The sequence below is a fragment of the Cyanistes caeruleus genome, chromosome 6, assembly GCF_971803275.1.
Source record: "Cyanistes caeruleus chromosome 6, bCyaCae1.hap1.1, whole genome shotgun sequence".
NCBI classification, from domain to species: Eukaryota; Metazoa; Chordata; class Aves; order Passeriformes; family Paridae; genus Cyanistes; species Cyanistes caeruleus.
The window spans coordinates 19825294-19841826 of NC_141706.1; the positions used below are offsets into that span (position 1 = coordinate 19825294).

General features: G+C 41.6%; 2 protein-coding genes and 1 long non-coding RNA gene across 6 annotated transcripts in view; 1 reads left to right on the top strand and 2 right to left on the bottom strand.

Moving 5' to 3' along the window:
- Nucleotides 1-538: 538 nt before the first annotated feature.
- KCNJ11 (potassium inwardly rectifying channel subfamily J member 11) lies at nt 539-3890 on the bottom strand. Its single transcript, XM_023928841.2, has one exon. The coding sequence runs from the start codon at nt 3750-3752 to the stop codon at nt 2550-2552; it is 1203 nt and encodes a 400-aa protein (XP_023784609.2). The 5' UTR covers nt 3753-3890; the 3' UTR covers nt 539-2549.
- A 5224-nt stretch (nt 3891-9114) lies between these two features.
- The window catches only part of ABCC8 (ATP binding cassette subfamily C member 8), a 73104-nt gene continuing 65685 nt past the window's right edge, over nt 9115-16533 (bottom strand). For all 4 annotated transcript variants that reach the window (XM_086893225.1, XM_086893228.1, XM_086893226.1 and 1 more), the window contains exons 35-39: nt 15835-15943; nt 14167-14270; nt 13204-13337; nt 11810-11872; nt 9115-9339 (exon numbers count right to left, since the gene is read on the bottom strand). In XM_086893225.1, the coding sequence (XP_086749351.1) occupies nt 9202-9339; nt 11810-11872; nt 13204-13337; nt 14167-14270; nt 15835-15943 (548 nt within the window). In that variant the 3' untranslated portion in view covers nt 9115-9201. The remainder of the gene's footprint in view (nt 9340-11809; nt 11873-13203; nt 13338-14166; nt 14271-15834; nt 15944-16533) is intronic.
- Nucleotides 10006-14654, top strand: LOC147652495 (uncharacterized). Its single transcript, XR_015288042.1, has 2 exons — nt 10006-10148; nt 13158-14654. It is a non-coding gene; the product is annotated as an uncharacterized LOC147652495 (long non-coding RNA).

Sequence of the window (16533 nt, forward strand, 5' to 3'; positions counted from 1 at the left end):
AAAAGAAGTAACATGGTCCTGACAGCAGCCCAGTGAACAGAAGCTGTTTCTTCCCATCTTTCCCCTCCCATCTCACAGGGAACAAAGAGAATTTTCCACCTCTCAGCTTCACAGATTTCCCCGAGGCAAAAAGAAGCATGCATCAGTTCCTGAAAATAGTTGCATGGTATTGCTGCTGAAACTGCCCCACATTTAGGTCAAATCTTGGGAAGAGCTTTAAAATGCAGCCAGAGCTGAAGCGGTTTTATGAGAGAGCCATAAGGTGCATCCTACACATTGAAACAAAGCACTGAGGAGACTTCTGGAGAGGCCAAAGATTTCAAGTAACTGGAAAGCAAACTAATATTTTGTGTATGACACTTGTGAGACAAGAGCAGTGACTCTATGGCAAGTGATAAAGAACAACGAACTTTCAAAGGAACAAAGGTGCTGGGGAAATATGCAGGGGGCTCTACCGTAAGTGTCCTCTGACAGGCAATGGCAGATGGAACAGGGGCAGTAAAAAAGGGAAAGCCAGAAAATAATGTGACAAATCAGCTCGGTCTTACAGAAGAAATTTAATCATGTCAGGCATTTAATCATGCCCTATTTTAAAAATGGGGTGTGTGTAGGGGGGGTAAGATTACAAATACAAAATGTGCCTTTCCAAATTCTCTTTGCTGACTACTTGCCAATGCTGCTTTTACTGTCGTTTTGTTGTGAAACTCATTTCACATTTTCAGAGCTGTTCACAGAATAATATAGGTGTACTGGGGATTTGGAAACTGAACTGGCATTTATTCCTATAACTGTCAGTCTTATAATACTTCATAAAACCAAAATACATAAACAGCAAAAACATAACAAATATTTTTCCATTTTAACCCAATACTTGATTTCACCCAAATATTGATTGTTTTCTTACAGATACCTGAAAATATTCCATAGTCACTATGGAAGTTTTCTTACCCTTTCGAATGAGTTTGTCATATAGTTACACTGACAAGGCATCAGAAATTTGCTAATATTATTGCCAACACAAACAATTTTAGGTGTGAATTACAGAAGACACAAGACTTGATACTAGATCCTCCTTGAATAATTATGTTTAAAGTAAGTTGATGCCTCTCTGCACAGCCTGCCCAACCAGGTGTGGGGTCAGCTCTGTGATGCTTTTTTAGGTTTTCTATGGACATTATATGTTTTTTTACCTGGGTGGCAGTTTGCCCTGTAGCTAATACTGGTGCCATCTACTAACAACCCTTTGCAGAAATAAACTTGCTGTTGTTACCAGGATCTCCAGAGAGTGGATTTGCAGGAGTGGGCGAAGGGCAATTGTTCCTGTTGCCACTGTGGGACTGAGAGAGTGAACATGGCTCCTTCATGTTTCCTGGCAAATGACAGATCTTGGATTCAGCTAAAAACCAAGGCAGGCACCAGCTGCAGAGGGAGGTCAGGATGAGATTGGAAAGGGAATTGTTTTCTCAGCAGCAGTAATGTTTTTGACACAGAAGTGACCATGCTGTCTTGTACACCCCTCCTTCCCTTAAGCACAAAAATCTTGGTTTCTTTTACAAAAGGGAAAGGAGTAAAAGGTTTTCCCTACTCCATGCACATGTATTTTCAGCATTTAGCACTGCTCTTTCATTCAAAATATGTAATTCTATTTTTATTCCCTGATATCTAGCAGAATTCACCGTGACCCAAGGGGGAGGTTAAATTTTGTACTGAATGTCCTATCGCCATGTGGCTTGGAGAGAGGGAATGCTGCTTCTCTTTGTTTTGAAATTAAAATGCAGATTTTTTCCCTATTTATAATGAATTTAAACTGTGTATTATCTGCTACTTCTTTTAAAGGCAAAGCATTGCTTACTCTCAGAAATGTACAGTACAAAAAGGTATTCCTGAATGTTTTATTTTGGAAGTGTAAAGGCTTTTAAAATAAACAAAAGTAAATATTCAAATACATTTCATACTGCATGTGGTAGGAGTGGCTCCATACAACACAATATGGATGATGCAAATCCAGCAGTTAATTTCTTGGAGACATACAGTATAATATAGAGACACTTCCACATCTGGTATTGTGTCATTGCCTGACCCTTTTATATCATTTAAATCCAGCCTACTTTATTAATTATTAATATTTTATTTTGCTATATTGATTGTTCAAGTTAGGAAAAAAACCACCAGTTAAAAACTATGGACTTGCGAACATTGCAAGACCCTAAAACCTGCAATATCTGAGGATAAATATGCATTTATTTTTTGAGAAAATGTGTCATTACCTGCAGTTGAATCAACGCAGAATGATGGTGCAATTAAACAGTCTGAACTGAAATTTAAAGCTGCAGACCATGATTTTCCCTACTCCCAGTTCTGCTTGAAATCTCTCACACCTTTAAAAAAATATAATTAGCTTTAGATTTCCCCACAATAAATAACACCAGAACATACCTTGTGCTACCAACCTGAATTTTAAAAAAAAAGTAAGAGGCCACCTCAGTGTTTTGAGTTCATGAGATCTTTCAGACACAAAGCCCTAAACAGAGTTTCCCAGTCAGAAGGCATCAGGAAGGCTCTTCGCTTATGGTAAACTTGGGCTTTAGCTTGACAGACCTTCTCCTTATTGTGCCTTTAGGGGACAGTGGCATGGTGTCCATAATGCTCTTGTCCTCCTCCAGCTGCCTGGCAGTGCACGAGGGGGTGGGCACTTTCACCGTGTTGCCAAATTTAGAGTAGTCCACCGAGTATCGCCCATCTTCCTCTGCCACGATGGGCACAAACCTTTGGCCCCAGAGGATTTCATCCGCCAGGTAGGAGGTTCTGGCCTGGGTGGTGATGCCGGTGGTCTCCACCACCCCTTCCAAGATGACGATGATCTCCAGGTCCTCGTGGTGGTGAAGGTTCATGGGGGAGATGTCGTAGAGGGGGCTGTTCTTGTCTATCACGTGGTAAATGATGAGTGGGGAGACGAGGAAGATGCTGTTGCCCCCCACGGGGTTCTCCATCTGGATGTCGATCTGGTTGAGGGGAACCACCTCTCCCTCCAGGCTGGCGGTCTTCTTCACCACCTGCATGCGGATGGTGGCACTGATGATCATGCTCTTGCGGAGGTCGCCCACGCGCAGCATGAAGCAGAGCCTGCCCTCGCGCAGGGCGATGACCGCGTGCTTGCTGAAGATGAGGGTCTCGGCCCGGCGGTGGGCCTGCGACGTCTTCATGAAGATGCAGCCCAGCATGATGGCGTTGATCACCAGCCCCACGATGTTCTGCACGATCAGCACCAGGATGGCGGCCGGGCACTCCTCCGTCACCATGCGTCCCCCGAAGCCGATGGTCACCTGCACCTCGATGGAGAAGAGGAAGGCGGAGGTGAAGGAGTGGATGCTGGTCACGCAGGGCACGAAGCCGGCCGCAGACCCCGCCGCCCCCTCCGCGGGGTCCCGCTGCAGCCGGGTGCTGTGGTCCAGGTCCCCGTGGGCGAAGGCGATGAGCCACCAGACCATGCCGAAGAGCAGCCAGCTGCAGAGGAAGGACATGGTGAAGATGAGCAGCGTGTGCGGCCACTTGAGGTCCACCAGGGTGGTGAAGACATCCTGCAGGAAGCGCCCCTGCTCGCGGATGTTCTTATGGGCCACATTGCAGGCGCCGTTCTTGCCCACGAAGCGCGCCCGCCTCTCCCGCGCGCGGTACCGGGCGTGATCCGGCACATCCTCGGCCAGCCGGGTCAGCACGTACTCCTCGGGGATGATCCCCTTCCTGGAGAGCATGGCTCCGCCGCGCACCGCCCCGGGCAGCCGGGGGGGCTGTGCGGGCTCTGCCAGCCGGGCTGCGCTGCCGCCCGTGCCGTGTGTGCGCCGCGGGCTCGGAGGGGGGAGCGCCGCAGCCCCCGCCGCCGCAGCCGGCCCCGGAGCGCTCCCCGCCGGAGCTGGGGGCGTTTCTTTACCTTTTCACCCTCCTTTTTTTTTTTTTTTTTTCTTTTTTCTTTCCTTTCCCCCCCCCCCCCCCCCCCACCCCTCCGGAGGAAGGGTTTCGGCGCCGGGGTTTGTATGTAAACATTTGGTCCGGGACGGATTTGCTGCCTTCCATTAACAGGAGCTCCTTTGTGGGATGCCGTGGCTTCATGTCGGGTGATTGTTCCGTGAAATGGGGGGAGGGGAAGAAAAAGGTACTGGCCAATCTTAAAAAAGGAATTTGTAATAATAATAATAATGACATTGACAATAACAACAAGAATAATAGTAATATAGCAGTAAAATAATAACAATAACAGCAATAATAATAATAATAAAAAAATAATAATATACTGAAATTCACCTGCATGTAAGTAGGAGGAAAGAATTAATCTGATGAATCGGGCAGGCAGTGGTACAAAATTTGCTTGAAGATGCTGAATCCAAGAATGTAACGGCAAAACAGAGACCTGGAAGTAACGGGGCTCAATCCCACTTAAAATTCATCTGAGTTATTTAGAATAACCAAGTAGAATAACCATATTTTTTTTTCTGAAAGAAAATCACATGGAGACTATGAAATGATGTGAGCTGTGGCTGCTCAGGAGAATGTCTACAGTCCAAACAGCAGCAAAAGTTACAGGAAAAAAAAAAAATCTGACTGCAAGGGTTAACCCCCAGTGACATGAACTTCCAGACAGGCCTCAAAATCCTCAGAAAAGGCAACAAAAAGAGGCAGGAAGCTGGAACCTGTTCAGGACACTGGGATGTCTGTGTGGGTATAAATACGTACATGGGCATGCCCATAAGGATGTATCCTCCTGACAAGATGCATTATTTAAAAACATTCTGATGTGGCTTTGCTGCTGTATAAACAGCAGTATTCTCATTGATGTGTTTACTTCTTCTGCTTTCAATATTTTGTTTCTATTTCAGTTTAGACACTAACATTGTGGAGCTGCCTACAGCATCCCAGGATATTCTGGGTAAAATCTTTTTCTTTAGTACCAATGGATTTGTGATTATTTATATTTTAATTGCATGTGTCCGTGGACTTTCCCTTTAGTTTTGGCTGGAAGTGCTTTGGTACACACTGTAAACAGCTCTTGGCACTAATTCCCTGGGCAAGGCAATTGTCCAGTTGATGTCTGGGAATCAGCCAGTTGGGGCTGAAATTAACTTTCACCACCTACAGCTGCTTAAAGCAGCCCACCTAGGGATTTCAGAATAGTAGTTCGCAGTAATCACTCTGAGCTCTCCGAGCAGTTGTTACAGGTTTTGTAATTAAATGTTTACTATTACTTCAGACTATTTCTACTTTTTATGTATAAATAGTGGCATGTCATTGCACACATCAATTCCTTTTGGAGGGGACAGTTTCCCAGTTTGGTTCATCTTTCTTGCTGTCTTGATAAGTAAAGCTAGAATAGCAACAAGGTGCCCTGGCACATGACTGCCAGGCTACTGAGCTTAGCCAAAGGTGTTCCTCCTTTTGATACATCCCATCGTCTTCTAGACTCTTTTTGTGTCCTTGGTGTGAATGTCACATGCACCTGCACTTTTAGTTTGTTAACTACATGATTTATATGACAATGTAATTTTAAAAAGAAGTTTGGGTTTTTTAAAACAACATTTCTCTTTATAAACGTTAAAAAAAAAAAAGAAAACCCATAACCCAAATAGATGAAGTAAGCTGAAATTTTTCTTGTCAGTTCTGCAGCTGATGGCAGTCCTACTCCCAGCATTTTTCAGTAACCATAAGCAGTCTGTACAACACCAGACAACTCATGGGCAGCATTTCACACCCTTGCAGACATGGACGTAGAGATTCAAGAGGCAGTTCAGACTTTTGTGCTGTTTTTCCTTACTTTTTTCTAACTATGGTCTTTATTCTGTGCCTTTTCCTCCAGAGGGCGGTACCTCCACAAATGTGTGCTAAAAACCTGTGTCGGGGGAGAGGGTTTTCAGAGCAAGAGTAAATTTCTGCATGGCCTGGTGCTAGGAGGGATGCTTTGTGAATACACTCACCACTCTGCTTCTGGGAATCCTGAAGTCTCTAGAAGAGTTCTTCCGTGTTTCCCCTTCTGTTATGGGGCTGTCATTTGCCCCTTCTCTTTCTTAATCTCTGAGTACTTAGGGGCTGAGATGGGATAGCAAAGCAAGTGGCTTCTGCTGAAGAATTTCTAGAGCTGTCTTTATGGATCAAGTGACAGATACTTAAAAGAAAAAAGTGACAGATCTTCTGAGTGAGCCAACATATTTGTGTTAAGAGCTGCTGAAAAAAATTGGGCTCACAGGAATGAACAATCCCACTCCGTAGTATTGAATCATAAGGGGTAAATTTTTCCACCCACAAAATAGGTTTTACACTTCAAGACACCCCCCCCCCCCCAATTTATTCTAATTTTAATGGCTATCAAAGAGGATCTTATGATAACTGTCAAATTAAAATTTAGTTGTTGCCATGTTATTACTCTACCTTTGGAAGCTGAGTAAAGCTTCAGAGGCTACACAGAGTCTGACAGAAATTAAGCCTCATAAATCACCTTGCAGTATGAGTAGGTAGGCAGAAGAAAAGAGATCAGAGTTGGTTGTGCAAAACCATAAGAGGCATGAGCAGAGGGAAGAGGGCTGATGAAGCAGCCATGCTGTGTTTCCTGGCCACACTAAGGCAAAGGAATAAACTCTATAAAGTTTTTTGTATGGTGGAAGCATTTATACAAAGCAACAAAAAATCCTCTGCATCTCCATGGGCAGTCTATCCCCTAACACCTTTGGGACTGAGACAAGTCCCATCCCTGAGGAAAACTGTACGTCTGGCCTTGGCTTGCACTGTCTTGCAGCCATTTCAGTATAGCCCTTTGCTTAGTGATGCCTCTCTGCCACACACACACACATTTGTGAGCCTGGTTTAGCAGCAACTCCAGGGCTGCCTATCTCGTGGCAACTGACTTGGATAATGTCAGCAAGCCTCACACCACAGAATAATGTTCTTGGCTACTGCTTCTGGTCACTGGTGAGACTCTTAATCCTTTGGAGTTAGGAGCAGGAACTCCCTGGCCCCATGTAAACAAGACCAGGTGAAATGTGCTGGGGAAATGTCCTGAGTGGCAGCCAGGAGCCTCCCTGTTCACATGTATTGATTCAGCTGTGTGGTACCATTAAAAAGACGATTAATTGCTGGGTATGAATGAACTCATCCTACTCTCCTGCAAGCTACTTTGGGAAATACAAGCCCCATTTAAAATGGAAATGTATGTCACTCACACTTCTGAGTTCTAGTTTCTTCATACTGCAAGATAAAGTACAGCCTCCTTGGCAATATGCTGTGTCCTTTCCTCCCCTGCATTCCCTTCTGGGTAAGGCTGTCAGAAGCTGGTGGAATAGGAGTGAGTCCAAATTGCAGTGTCAAATCCCAGGCATTTCATTAAAAGCACATGAAACCTCACTTCTCTGCATCTCTCCCCTTGCCATTAGAATCTCTAAGAGCTTCCACAGATGGCTGCAGAGCCTCTGCATCATGAGTTTGAGGTGTCCTGCAGAGAGGTGATTTCCTAAGTCTTTACAGGGTGAGATCCTGCCTTAGACCAGTAATGGGAAGACAGCAGACAGCATGCCCAGTAGCTGTAGCAGAAACCTGCTGTGCCCTTCTGCTCCCACTTCTCCTCTCTCAGCCCTAATGGAAGCCTGGTATTCCTGGGTGAAAACACACCAACAGCTCTGCAGCCATTCTTTCTCAGACACTGTTCAGAAAACAATTCCCTGGAGGAGGAGAAAGCTCACACCTGCCCTTTCTCTCTCAAAGGGTAGTAGGAAATGACAAAGCTTATGCCTTTCATCTGCATAACCATCTCCTACCTCCTGACTCTTCATTCTGCACTCACTGTTCAGTCTACACTCTCCTCTGGAGCCACTTAACTGCCCTTCATTATTGCCCCAAGAACAGCAGGGATATGCTGCAAACACTCTGCTCTAGAACTGGTAACACAAACAGCAACAAGAGTTCTTCATTTTCCCTGGCTCTCTGCTGCAGTGCTAGAAGTAATGCCTTAAAATATCACATATCCCATGAGAACACTGAGGTGTCTTTTTCTACACCAAAAAAAAAAAAAAAAAAGCTTTTAAAAACAGATTCCAAACTAACTGAGCAGACTAAAGTGAGAGAAAAGAACCCCAAAAAGATATAGAGTTCTCCTAAGCACTAGAAATCCTTCAAACAGGTGAAGCAACAAAACAAAAAATGGATGTAAAGGCAAACTTGCTGTAAAAAGAATAAGTGAAAAATTCATTGTAGCCTTACGTTGGGTTACTGACATTGATACTGATTAATGAAAAAAATCCCAGAATGATTGTCACAGGGCAGGGAGAAGTAGCTGTCTAGCTAAATTAGGATAATTTCAGTGGTTAAAAGTTATCTTAAGTGTACAGAATTTGTTAGTAAGGGTCACCATAAATCTAGAGACAACAGTGGGTGAAATATGTAAAGCTAGGATTTGATGAGTCAAGCTCTCATGGCCCTGAGTTGCAATGAAAGGTTTAATGCTGTTTATTTACCAGACTTGGAGGGATAATTTCCAGATGAATTAGCACATCTGCACTGGTCTGGAAACAGTGTACATTAAACACTGATACTTTGTCACACCCTGCCTCCTCTCAGCTTCTTCACAGTGTAATCGTATTCAGTGGGCAGAAAGATGGAATCAGATTGTGATTAATTTCTAGACAGTATTAAAAGAGAGTCTAAGGCACAACTCAGGCACTATCAATAAACCACAGTATAAAAAATGTTTTATAGATTTTATATTTAAATATTAAAGCTTTACAGAGTCATTTGATTGAAAGAGATACAAGCTTTTGAGAGATACCTTTGGTGTATAATTTTTCCTTCTGCATTTAGTCAGTCATGAACATTATCTACAGTAGGGCTATGACACATAAAAAATAACATGTTAATAAATGATGTGGGGGTTGAGAGTTACATAAAAATTCCATGCTGGTTATGTTTGTTTGATATGTATCCTGTTGTAGTTTACCCATGTAGTTGTTTTTCAGCTATATTTCATGATTCTTTGGCAGCAAATGAAAAGTAGTAGCATACAAAAAAGTAAAGTACACAGATAATTCATTAATGCTTCAGATGGAAAAAATGGCTCATTTTATTAAAAAAGGAAAAGCTCGATTTATTATGAAATAATATTTATTTACAGGTAATTTACATTTTTAGAAAATAATAAAATTGTATTCTAAAATGCTTTATTTATTTTTATTACTTATCTGCTTGTACAAAAGAAGCAAATACACTGTCTTCTTGTTCTAGCAGAACCTCAGGCTTGTCATATTCCAAAATAACCCCTCTCTTCATTACAATAACCAAATCTGAATTGAGGATTGTGTGCACACGGTGCTGAAAAACAAATAAACAAAATGACAGGTCAGTGTGACTCTCTATTCAATCTATTCCAGGATAAGACAAACTTTTGCAAATTAATTTTCCTATGAAGTTCAAGTTTGATTAAGGCTACTTATCCTACTTTTCATCCTAATTTCTGTGTAAATACTGCAGATAGATATACAGACCAAGAGCCAGGTGGATACCCAAGTACCTAAATAATGCACAGGTACTTGAGTATGAAGAGTCCTACGAGTTCCCTTTAGAATGTTCCCAGCCCAGAGTCCTGCTACCCAAGTGCAGCCAAAAGAAGGCAGCCAGGCAGAGTAGGAAATGGGCAACTGGGTATGGAACTGCCTATGGGAATTTGTGAATTCTTCTGGTCCTGGATTATATCTGGGTCTGGGGTGGTTCCTGAGCTTGGTGTGGTTTGTCTATTTAGAAAGATGATCTAGTCAGTTTTACAGGACTTGGGCCATGTCTTCTGAAATTTCATAATTGTTTTGCATCCATAACCTTTGGAAAAGACTTTTCCACACTTCCTTCCCCACTATATGAACATGTACTCCCTCCTTTTGTATGCTCTGGGCCACGTTGCTCAGAGCTCCATCTGATGTCCCTTGCCTTGTGACTCGGTAGACCTCTTTCACATGGCCTTTTGTCAGACTGTCCTTCTTCCAGACAGAAGAGCCCCAGCCTGCTCAGCTGCTTCCCTGCAGGACCAAACCCAACACCTCCAAAATCATCCTGGGCTTCTTACCAGTTTGCAGTTGTAATGTGTTGTTCTGGGCACAAGGAGACTGGAAATGCACGCAATATTCAAGGTACGTGTGAACTTTGGACTTTGTATGTTAAGTATGGACTTTGAGTTCCTCCTTCTTGTTTCTAATAATCTTTTCTATTTCTTTATCCGTACCGCATTTTTCTATCCTATCTCAAGCATTACCTAAATAAATAGCATTCATTGTTTCCATCTTCTTTTTAAATAAAATACTTCAGTAATTTCCATAATCCCTGTCAGATTCAATCTCCTTTGATGCTTCTTTTAGCTTTTTTCCCCTCCATCATTTATTTTTGGGTTTAATTTTTTGCAAGCCTCTTCATATTGACAGAATTCCACTTTTTAATGTTAACTGTAACTGCATGGGATTTTTTGAATCTGCATTACTCCTGCAGAGATATTTAATCTCAGGATATTATGGTTGCTGTTACACGGTTGCTCTTTACCCATAAGGTTCCTAATCAAGTTTTGGGCATCCTGAGTATCAAAACAGCTCTTTTATTTCCTTCTCTGGCTTTCCTAGCCAGATTTTCCATAAAATAATCACTGATGACATCTAAAAATCTCATATCTTCAGCAGTTTCTATGACATTCATCCAGTCCACAGGCAGGGGCAGGGGACTGAAATATCACATTCCAGTTGAATTTGCTGCCCTTGTCTGATCTCTTTCAGTGTAACACAATCACTGCTGCCACCCTGGTAATTGTGAGTAACATAGAAGATAATAGAGAGCCAGTATTGTAACTCCTACTATTCCTATTCTTCCTAAACAGACTTAGGAGTATATGGCTTTTTCTCAGAAAAAAAACCCATACCAAAACCAACACACAACAAAAACACCTCAAAACCAACAATACAAACAAAAAAAAAAAACCACCACAAAACCACTATCCATCCCACAAATCCCCTGTGTTATGTTTCTACTACAGAATGCTTTGAATACAAACCCACCTGCTGTAAACCACATTTACAATTGGAAGTAAACAAAAACATTCAAAGTTGGTTTATCCCAAGATGTTTGTTTGAGCAGTGCAGTTTAAAACTCACTAAGAGAGTACAAGAAGAATAAAGCTTTTTTAGCTTGTCCCTAAACAAACTGAAAAAGATACATAACTGCAGAATACAGTGCAAATCTGAATTTTCATCCAGAGAAATTAGGAAACGTCATGGTTATGATTCCTTTGCTTTTTTTATAATGACACACTGGATGGATACCATAAGATAAATCAGGACTTCTGTTACACATTTACTAGGTGAAAATAAATGATTCCCAGAGATTCCTGAGCACAGATTTCTTGTGCTGAATTTTTAATTGTAAGGAAGCATACTTACTTCATTTCACATCCCTGAAACATGTTTATTTACTTGTCCTTATTTTAGCTTGATAAAACTTTTCTTACATTTCACAGTAGTCAAAGTATATGGCATTTTAAATTAGCTTAAAATGGGAAACAGAAGCCAGAGAGCATACTTATTTACTTTTACAGGTAACTTGACCTAGCATCATGCAATACATTTCAGAAGATACACTTACGAATTTAAGTAAGAAATTTAAAAATGGAAAAGAAAGCTTACATCTAAACACCACTTAAAAAAAGAAAAAGATGAATAGCCTAACACATTTATTAAGACTGACAAGAAGTGACTAATGGGGCATTTCTGACCCTTATTTGCCACAGAATGGCAGCAGGGACTGTACTTACTGCTATTGTAACCACAGTACGGTCAGCAAACGCAGTCATGACCACCTTCTGGAGAATGTTCTCCTAGGGAAGGAAAAACATTTGGTGCTTTTCAAACAACAGAAGTTGCATGATAGACACAGACACTGAGAAGGCTTAAGTAACCACTGACTATTCCATGCTGTTATTTTTCCTGCACAGCAGAAGTGAAAAATTAGCTACATGTCTGAACTAAGCCAGAGCCTGGTCCCTCCTGCCATTCCCACTGCTCATTCCTTCCATTCTCACTGCCTCTGCCATTCAGCAGACCCCAAAGCTGTGTTGTGGCCCCGAACTCCTGCTATGCTGGTCTCAGTTTTACAGTGAGGAAATCCAAGGTGAATTCCGGGTGCTGCCAGGCTGCCTGTGCTGGCGCCTCTGTGGCACGTCCTTCACCCCACTGCAAGCCCAGGAATGTTCCAGCACAATGGGGACATCTAACACCAGGAGGTGGCAGGGACAAGCAAGGGACTGTGCTGTACCTGGCATATTTAACAGTGGAGATGATATTTAAGATGGCCTTAGCATACATAGCTCTCACTCAACAAGTACTCATCCTTTGCTATTTAGGAGATGTGTCATTGCATTCCAAACTGCATGCAAGTGTCACGAGCACAGATACCTTCATTTGCTATTAGCTGCTCTTTAGAGAGGCATTTCAAAGGAAGGACTCCTTTGAGTCATTGATCCATTGATGCACCAAAATTCAAAATGTTTTAACTGGGCTCGTGCACTATAGTTCCCTTACTGAAGCTCAAACGCAAACATTTTACTGAACTAAAAATTGTAGCTGTTCTAACAAACCCCTCCAATTGTGTTCTTTACTTACAGTGGAAAGAAAACCAAAGCATTTCCTGTAACAACATAACAGATGAAGAAAATGTACTATTCTATTTGGCTAAAACCCAGTCACTGCACTATTCCTGAGTGCTTACACATCTGCCTAGAAATTCCAGGCAACTAATCCAAGAATCCAGTATGTCTTTTCTATGTCTGTGTTCCTTGACCCTACTTTCAAGCCTTCTAACTTCCTCTCTTGTCTTCCAGCCATGCTGGGAAAACTTGTCACTTGCTAATTCACCCTTCACCGACCATCCCAAGCTTTGTTTACTTTAGAAATGCCTACTGCCAATTAAAATAACATGCTTCATTTTCATATGCAATTATCTCTGGAATAACTGTTCAATCCCTAATAAAATGGTTTAAAAGATCTTTAGATTTGTTAGCAGTGACTCACAACTACCTGGGCTTGTAAATGTCTGCACTAAATATGGTGTAAGCATATTACAGAATAGACAGAATTGCTTTCCACTTTTTTTTCACATAACAGTTGCCTCCCCCTCAAGGAAAAGAGATCAGAAGCACTTCAAACTCACTGTTGCCATGTCAATAGATGCTGTAGCTTCATCCATGATGAAGATGCTCGTCTTCCTCACAAAAGCCCTTGCCAGGCAGAACAGCTGCCTCTGGCCCTGGCTGAAGTTTTCACCCCCTTCTGTGACTATGGCATCTGGAAGTGATACAGCAAAATCAGTAAGGTCAGATCAGAATACAGCATACGCTTGGAAAACAATGTCTCACTTTCAGAATAAAGTACTATTTCCTAGGCCTACAGCTTCTGGTGACACATTTTTGCCTGCTTATTTCCAGTGTTCAAAACAACCAGTACTTCTGTCTCACTATAGTCTCTGTATCTGTTAGACATCAAAGTAGCTGAGGATGTTCAAGAGCAAGTTTCTCTGGAACATGTGCAGTCTAGGACAATGCACCCCCAGCCAAACCAGCATCCATCATTTCTTTTCCCTAGGGCTGCATTACTTACCATTTTAAGGGAGTTTATTTGTGGTTTTTTGGGGATTTTTTTCTCTTAGGTGTGTTTTTGGTTTTTTTTTTTTGGTTTTTTTTTGGTTTTTTTGTGTGCGTGTTTGTTTTTTTTTTTATTTTTCTGCATGGCCAAATGATTCATATCTTGGAGCTTTAGAAACCTTCCTTCTTGGACATGACTACTGGAAAACACAAAAGAATGTGTTCTAGGTAACACCTGACTTGTTGACAGCTTATTTAAATTTACATGACCCATAAACCTCACTGCTTCATAACAAAGACATACTGAAATAAAATGATTTTACCATTGATTTGAAAGGAAAGAGTATTCTGCCCCCTAGGTACAGTTGGTGAAGGAGTTCTACAGATTATAGGACATTTACCCGCAGGCACTTTCTGTCACCTTCCATGAACTTTAAAACTCTTTCTTCATCAACTACTTTTCTAATAAATGAGTGTGAAACAGGAATACTGTGAGTGCTGGAAACCATATTCTCAAAAAGAAGTCTCATTACCTAGGCCCCCAGGTAAAGCCTTCACCACATGCTTGAGCTGTGCTATTTCCAGTGCTTCCCAGAGCATGCTGTCAGTGCACTTCTTCTCAGGGTCCAAGTTAAACCTGCAGGGTGGGTAATTCAAGAACATCAGTCAACAGAAACTGCTGCAATGGATTTCTTTTTTTGGTGTGCTTAGAAACAAACCTGTAGATAATCAGAATCATATGCTGGAGGTCTGGGCCTGATTCTGATTTATCATTGGCATAAACGTGGATTAAGTCTGGGAAGTTCAGTGCATTTATACCAATGTGATTAAGATGAAAATTTGACTCTCAGTTGAGCAGAAATGGAAATGCTTCCTATGTAGTAGATATCTTCCAGGTTTTGGAATTTATTTTGTACTGTATAAACTAAAGAAATCTCATGTTTTACTAGGAAAAACATGTAATATAAAAAACATGTAATACTCAGTTTAAATTAACATTAAATTTTAACAAAGGCCAAAATTCTACGCTCCCTTCTTTTAAATACATCGCTTTGTTCTTCACTGCTATAGAAATGTTAATGGAATAATCAAGCTTCATACTGCATTAGGAAATTCAAGGCTTCACTGCAATTCAAAAAATCTTGGATTTATGAACAGATAAACATTATTTTAGCTTGCTGTGGCCCAGAAGTGACAGCAACAAATGTGAATCTCACATCATATTCCATCAGCATATAGAATGACAATGAAAGATTCAATGGTGCATAACACTACTTTTACATTTTGCTCCTGCTGTATGAGTTGTGAAGGATCGATGCTGGCCTAAATGCATTTTTTAATAGATTAATTCATAAAACAAAGGAATACAATCACATCATCTTCTGATGTGAATGAATCATCATACGTTCAGGCATGTCCTGAAGCCTGTATCCTTTTCAGTGAACTCTAATCACTCATGTAGAAACTAAAACGGCAGGTGATGTAACTGTGCACTGAGGATTGCACTGTTTCTTCCTAAGGTAAATGGCACAGACACAGGGAAGTACATTTGCTGGAAACTGGAATTTTTGGCCATTGTTTCCACTGCATCATCTTCTCAGAGAAGTAGAAAGAGAAGGCAAAAAAAACCAAACAACCAAAAAACTAAGGTACTTGGTGCTGCAGATGCTCAGAAGAAACATAGAGGCTCCAGGACAAAACAGCACAGTCTCCTAGTACTTCTTATGTTCTTTTGCTTTCTCTCTGTCTACAGCAATTTCTTAGTCTGCATTTTTTACATCTCATATTTTAAGGCAGACAGATGAAAACAGATGTAGGAGAAAGAAGGTTTCAAGAATTGCTGGCTGGTTATGGGTAATTGAGCAAATTGATTACTGGATCCTGGAGGAATAAATATTGGCCTTCTCTGCTTCCCAGATGTGGGATGTCTTCTGCCAACAGTGTCCTGTCCAGGCTCAGGCATGGGGAAAGGCCAGTCTGGCAGAGGTGAGTTAAAAGCACAGGCAGAAGGCAGTGATCCTCCCTATTCCAGCTGAGGAGACTAGAATTGAACAGCTTGATATAAAAGTCATTATAATATATTAATAAAATAATCAATACAATATTATTAATTAATATAATAATTATAATATATAATTAACATTGTATGACATACAAGCAATTACAGGTTTTTTATTTACTGCTGGTGCTTAAACACTTACCGGATTGTTCCACTGAATAAAATAGGATCTTGGAGAATGATTGACAGCCTGGATCTCAAGGTCTGCAAGGGCAGCTTTGCGATATCTATACCATCAATGATAATCCTCCCTATGCAAAACAAACAGGACAGTGTATTTATTGTGCCACACAGCTGCTGGCAAAGACACGACTCACTTCCAGACTGAAAGGCAGTACAGCAGGAGCAGGCCTTGTATCAGATAGCCCCTTCACTAAAGAAATGTGCTTTGACTAAAAAGCAAGCACAGCCTTCTTGAGACAAGCTCAGCTGAAAAGATACAGAGTGTACCTGAAGTGTCTTATGAATGATTAGATACACAACTGCTTGACCAGTACACATCTATCAAACAACAAGGTCGGACGTTACTTCAATCAGGGATTAATTACCAGGGGCAACAAGCCTTTCAGAAAGCCAAATTACTGTTGAACACTATGAAATCTTACCTCTGAGTACAACTGTCTGTCTTAGCAGAGGGGCTCTGTGAGTGATGTGGCTGGGAAACAGGCTGACACCTTTTTGAGATGCATACAGACACGGCACACAGAGCAGGAAATATGGCAGGAAATTCCAGGGCAGTAGGCCAAGCTGCAACCCCCACTTGCTGAGTTTTCTGAGCCTAGTGGATCCCATCTGTGCCTCGAGCACAGATCCCTCATGCCACTTGAACACCTTGCCCTTT

What these genes read in the sequence shown, in the direction of transcription:
- KCNJ11 (XM_023928841.2), bottom strand. Translation starts at nt 3,752, where the DNA reads ATGCTCTCCAGGAAGGGGATCATCCCCGAGGAGTACGTGCTGACCCGG.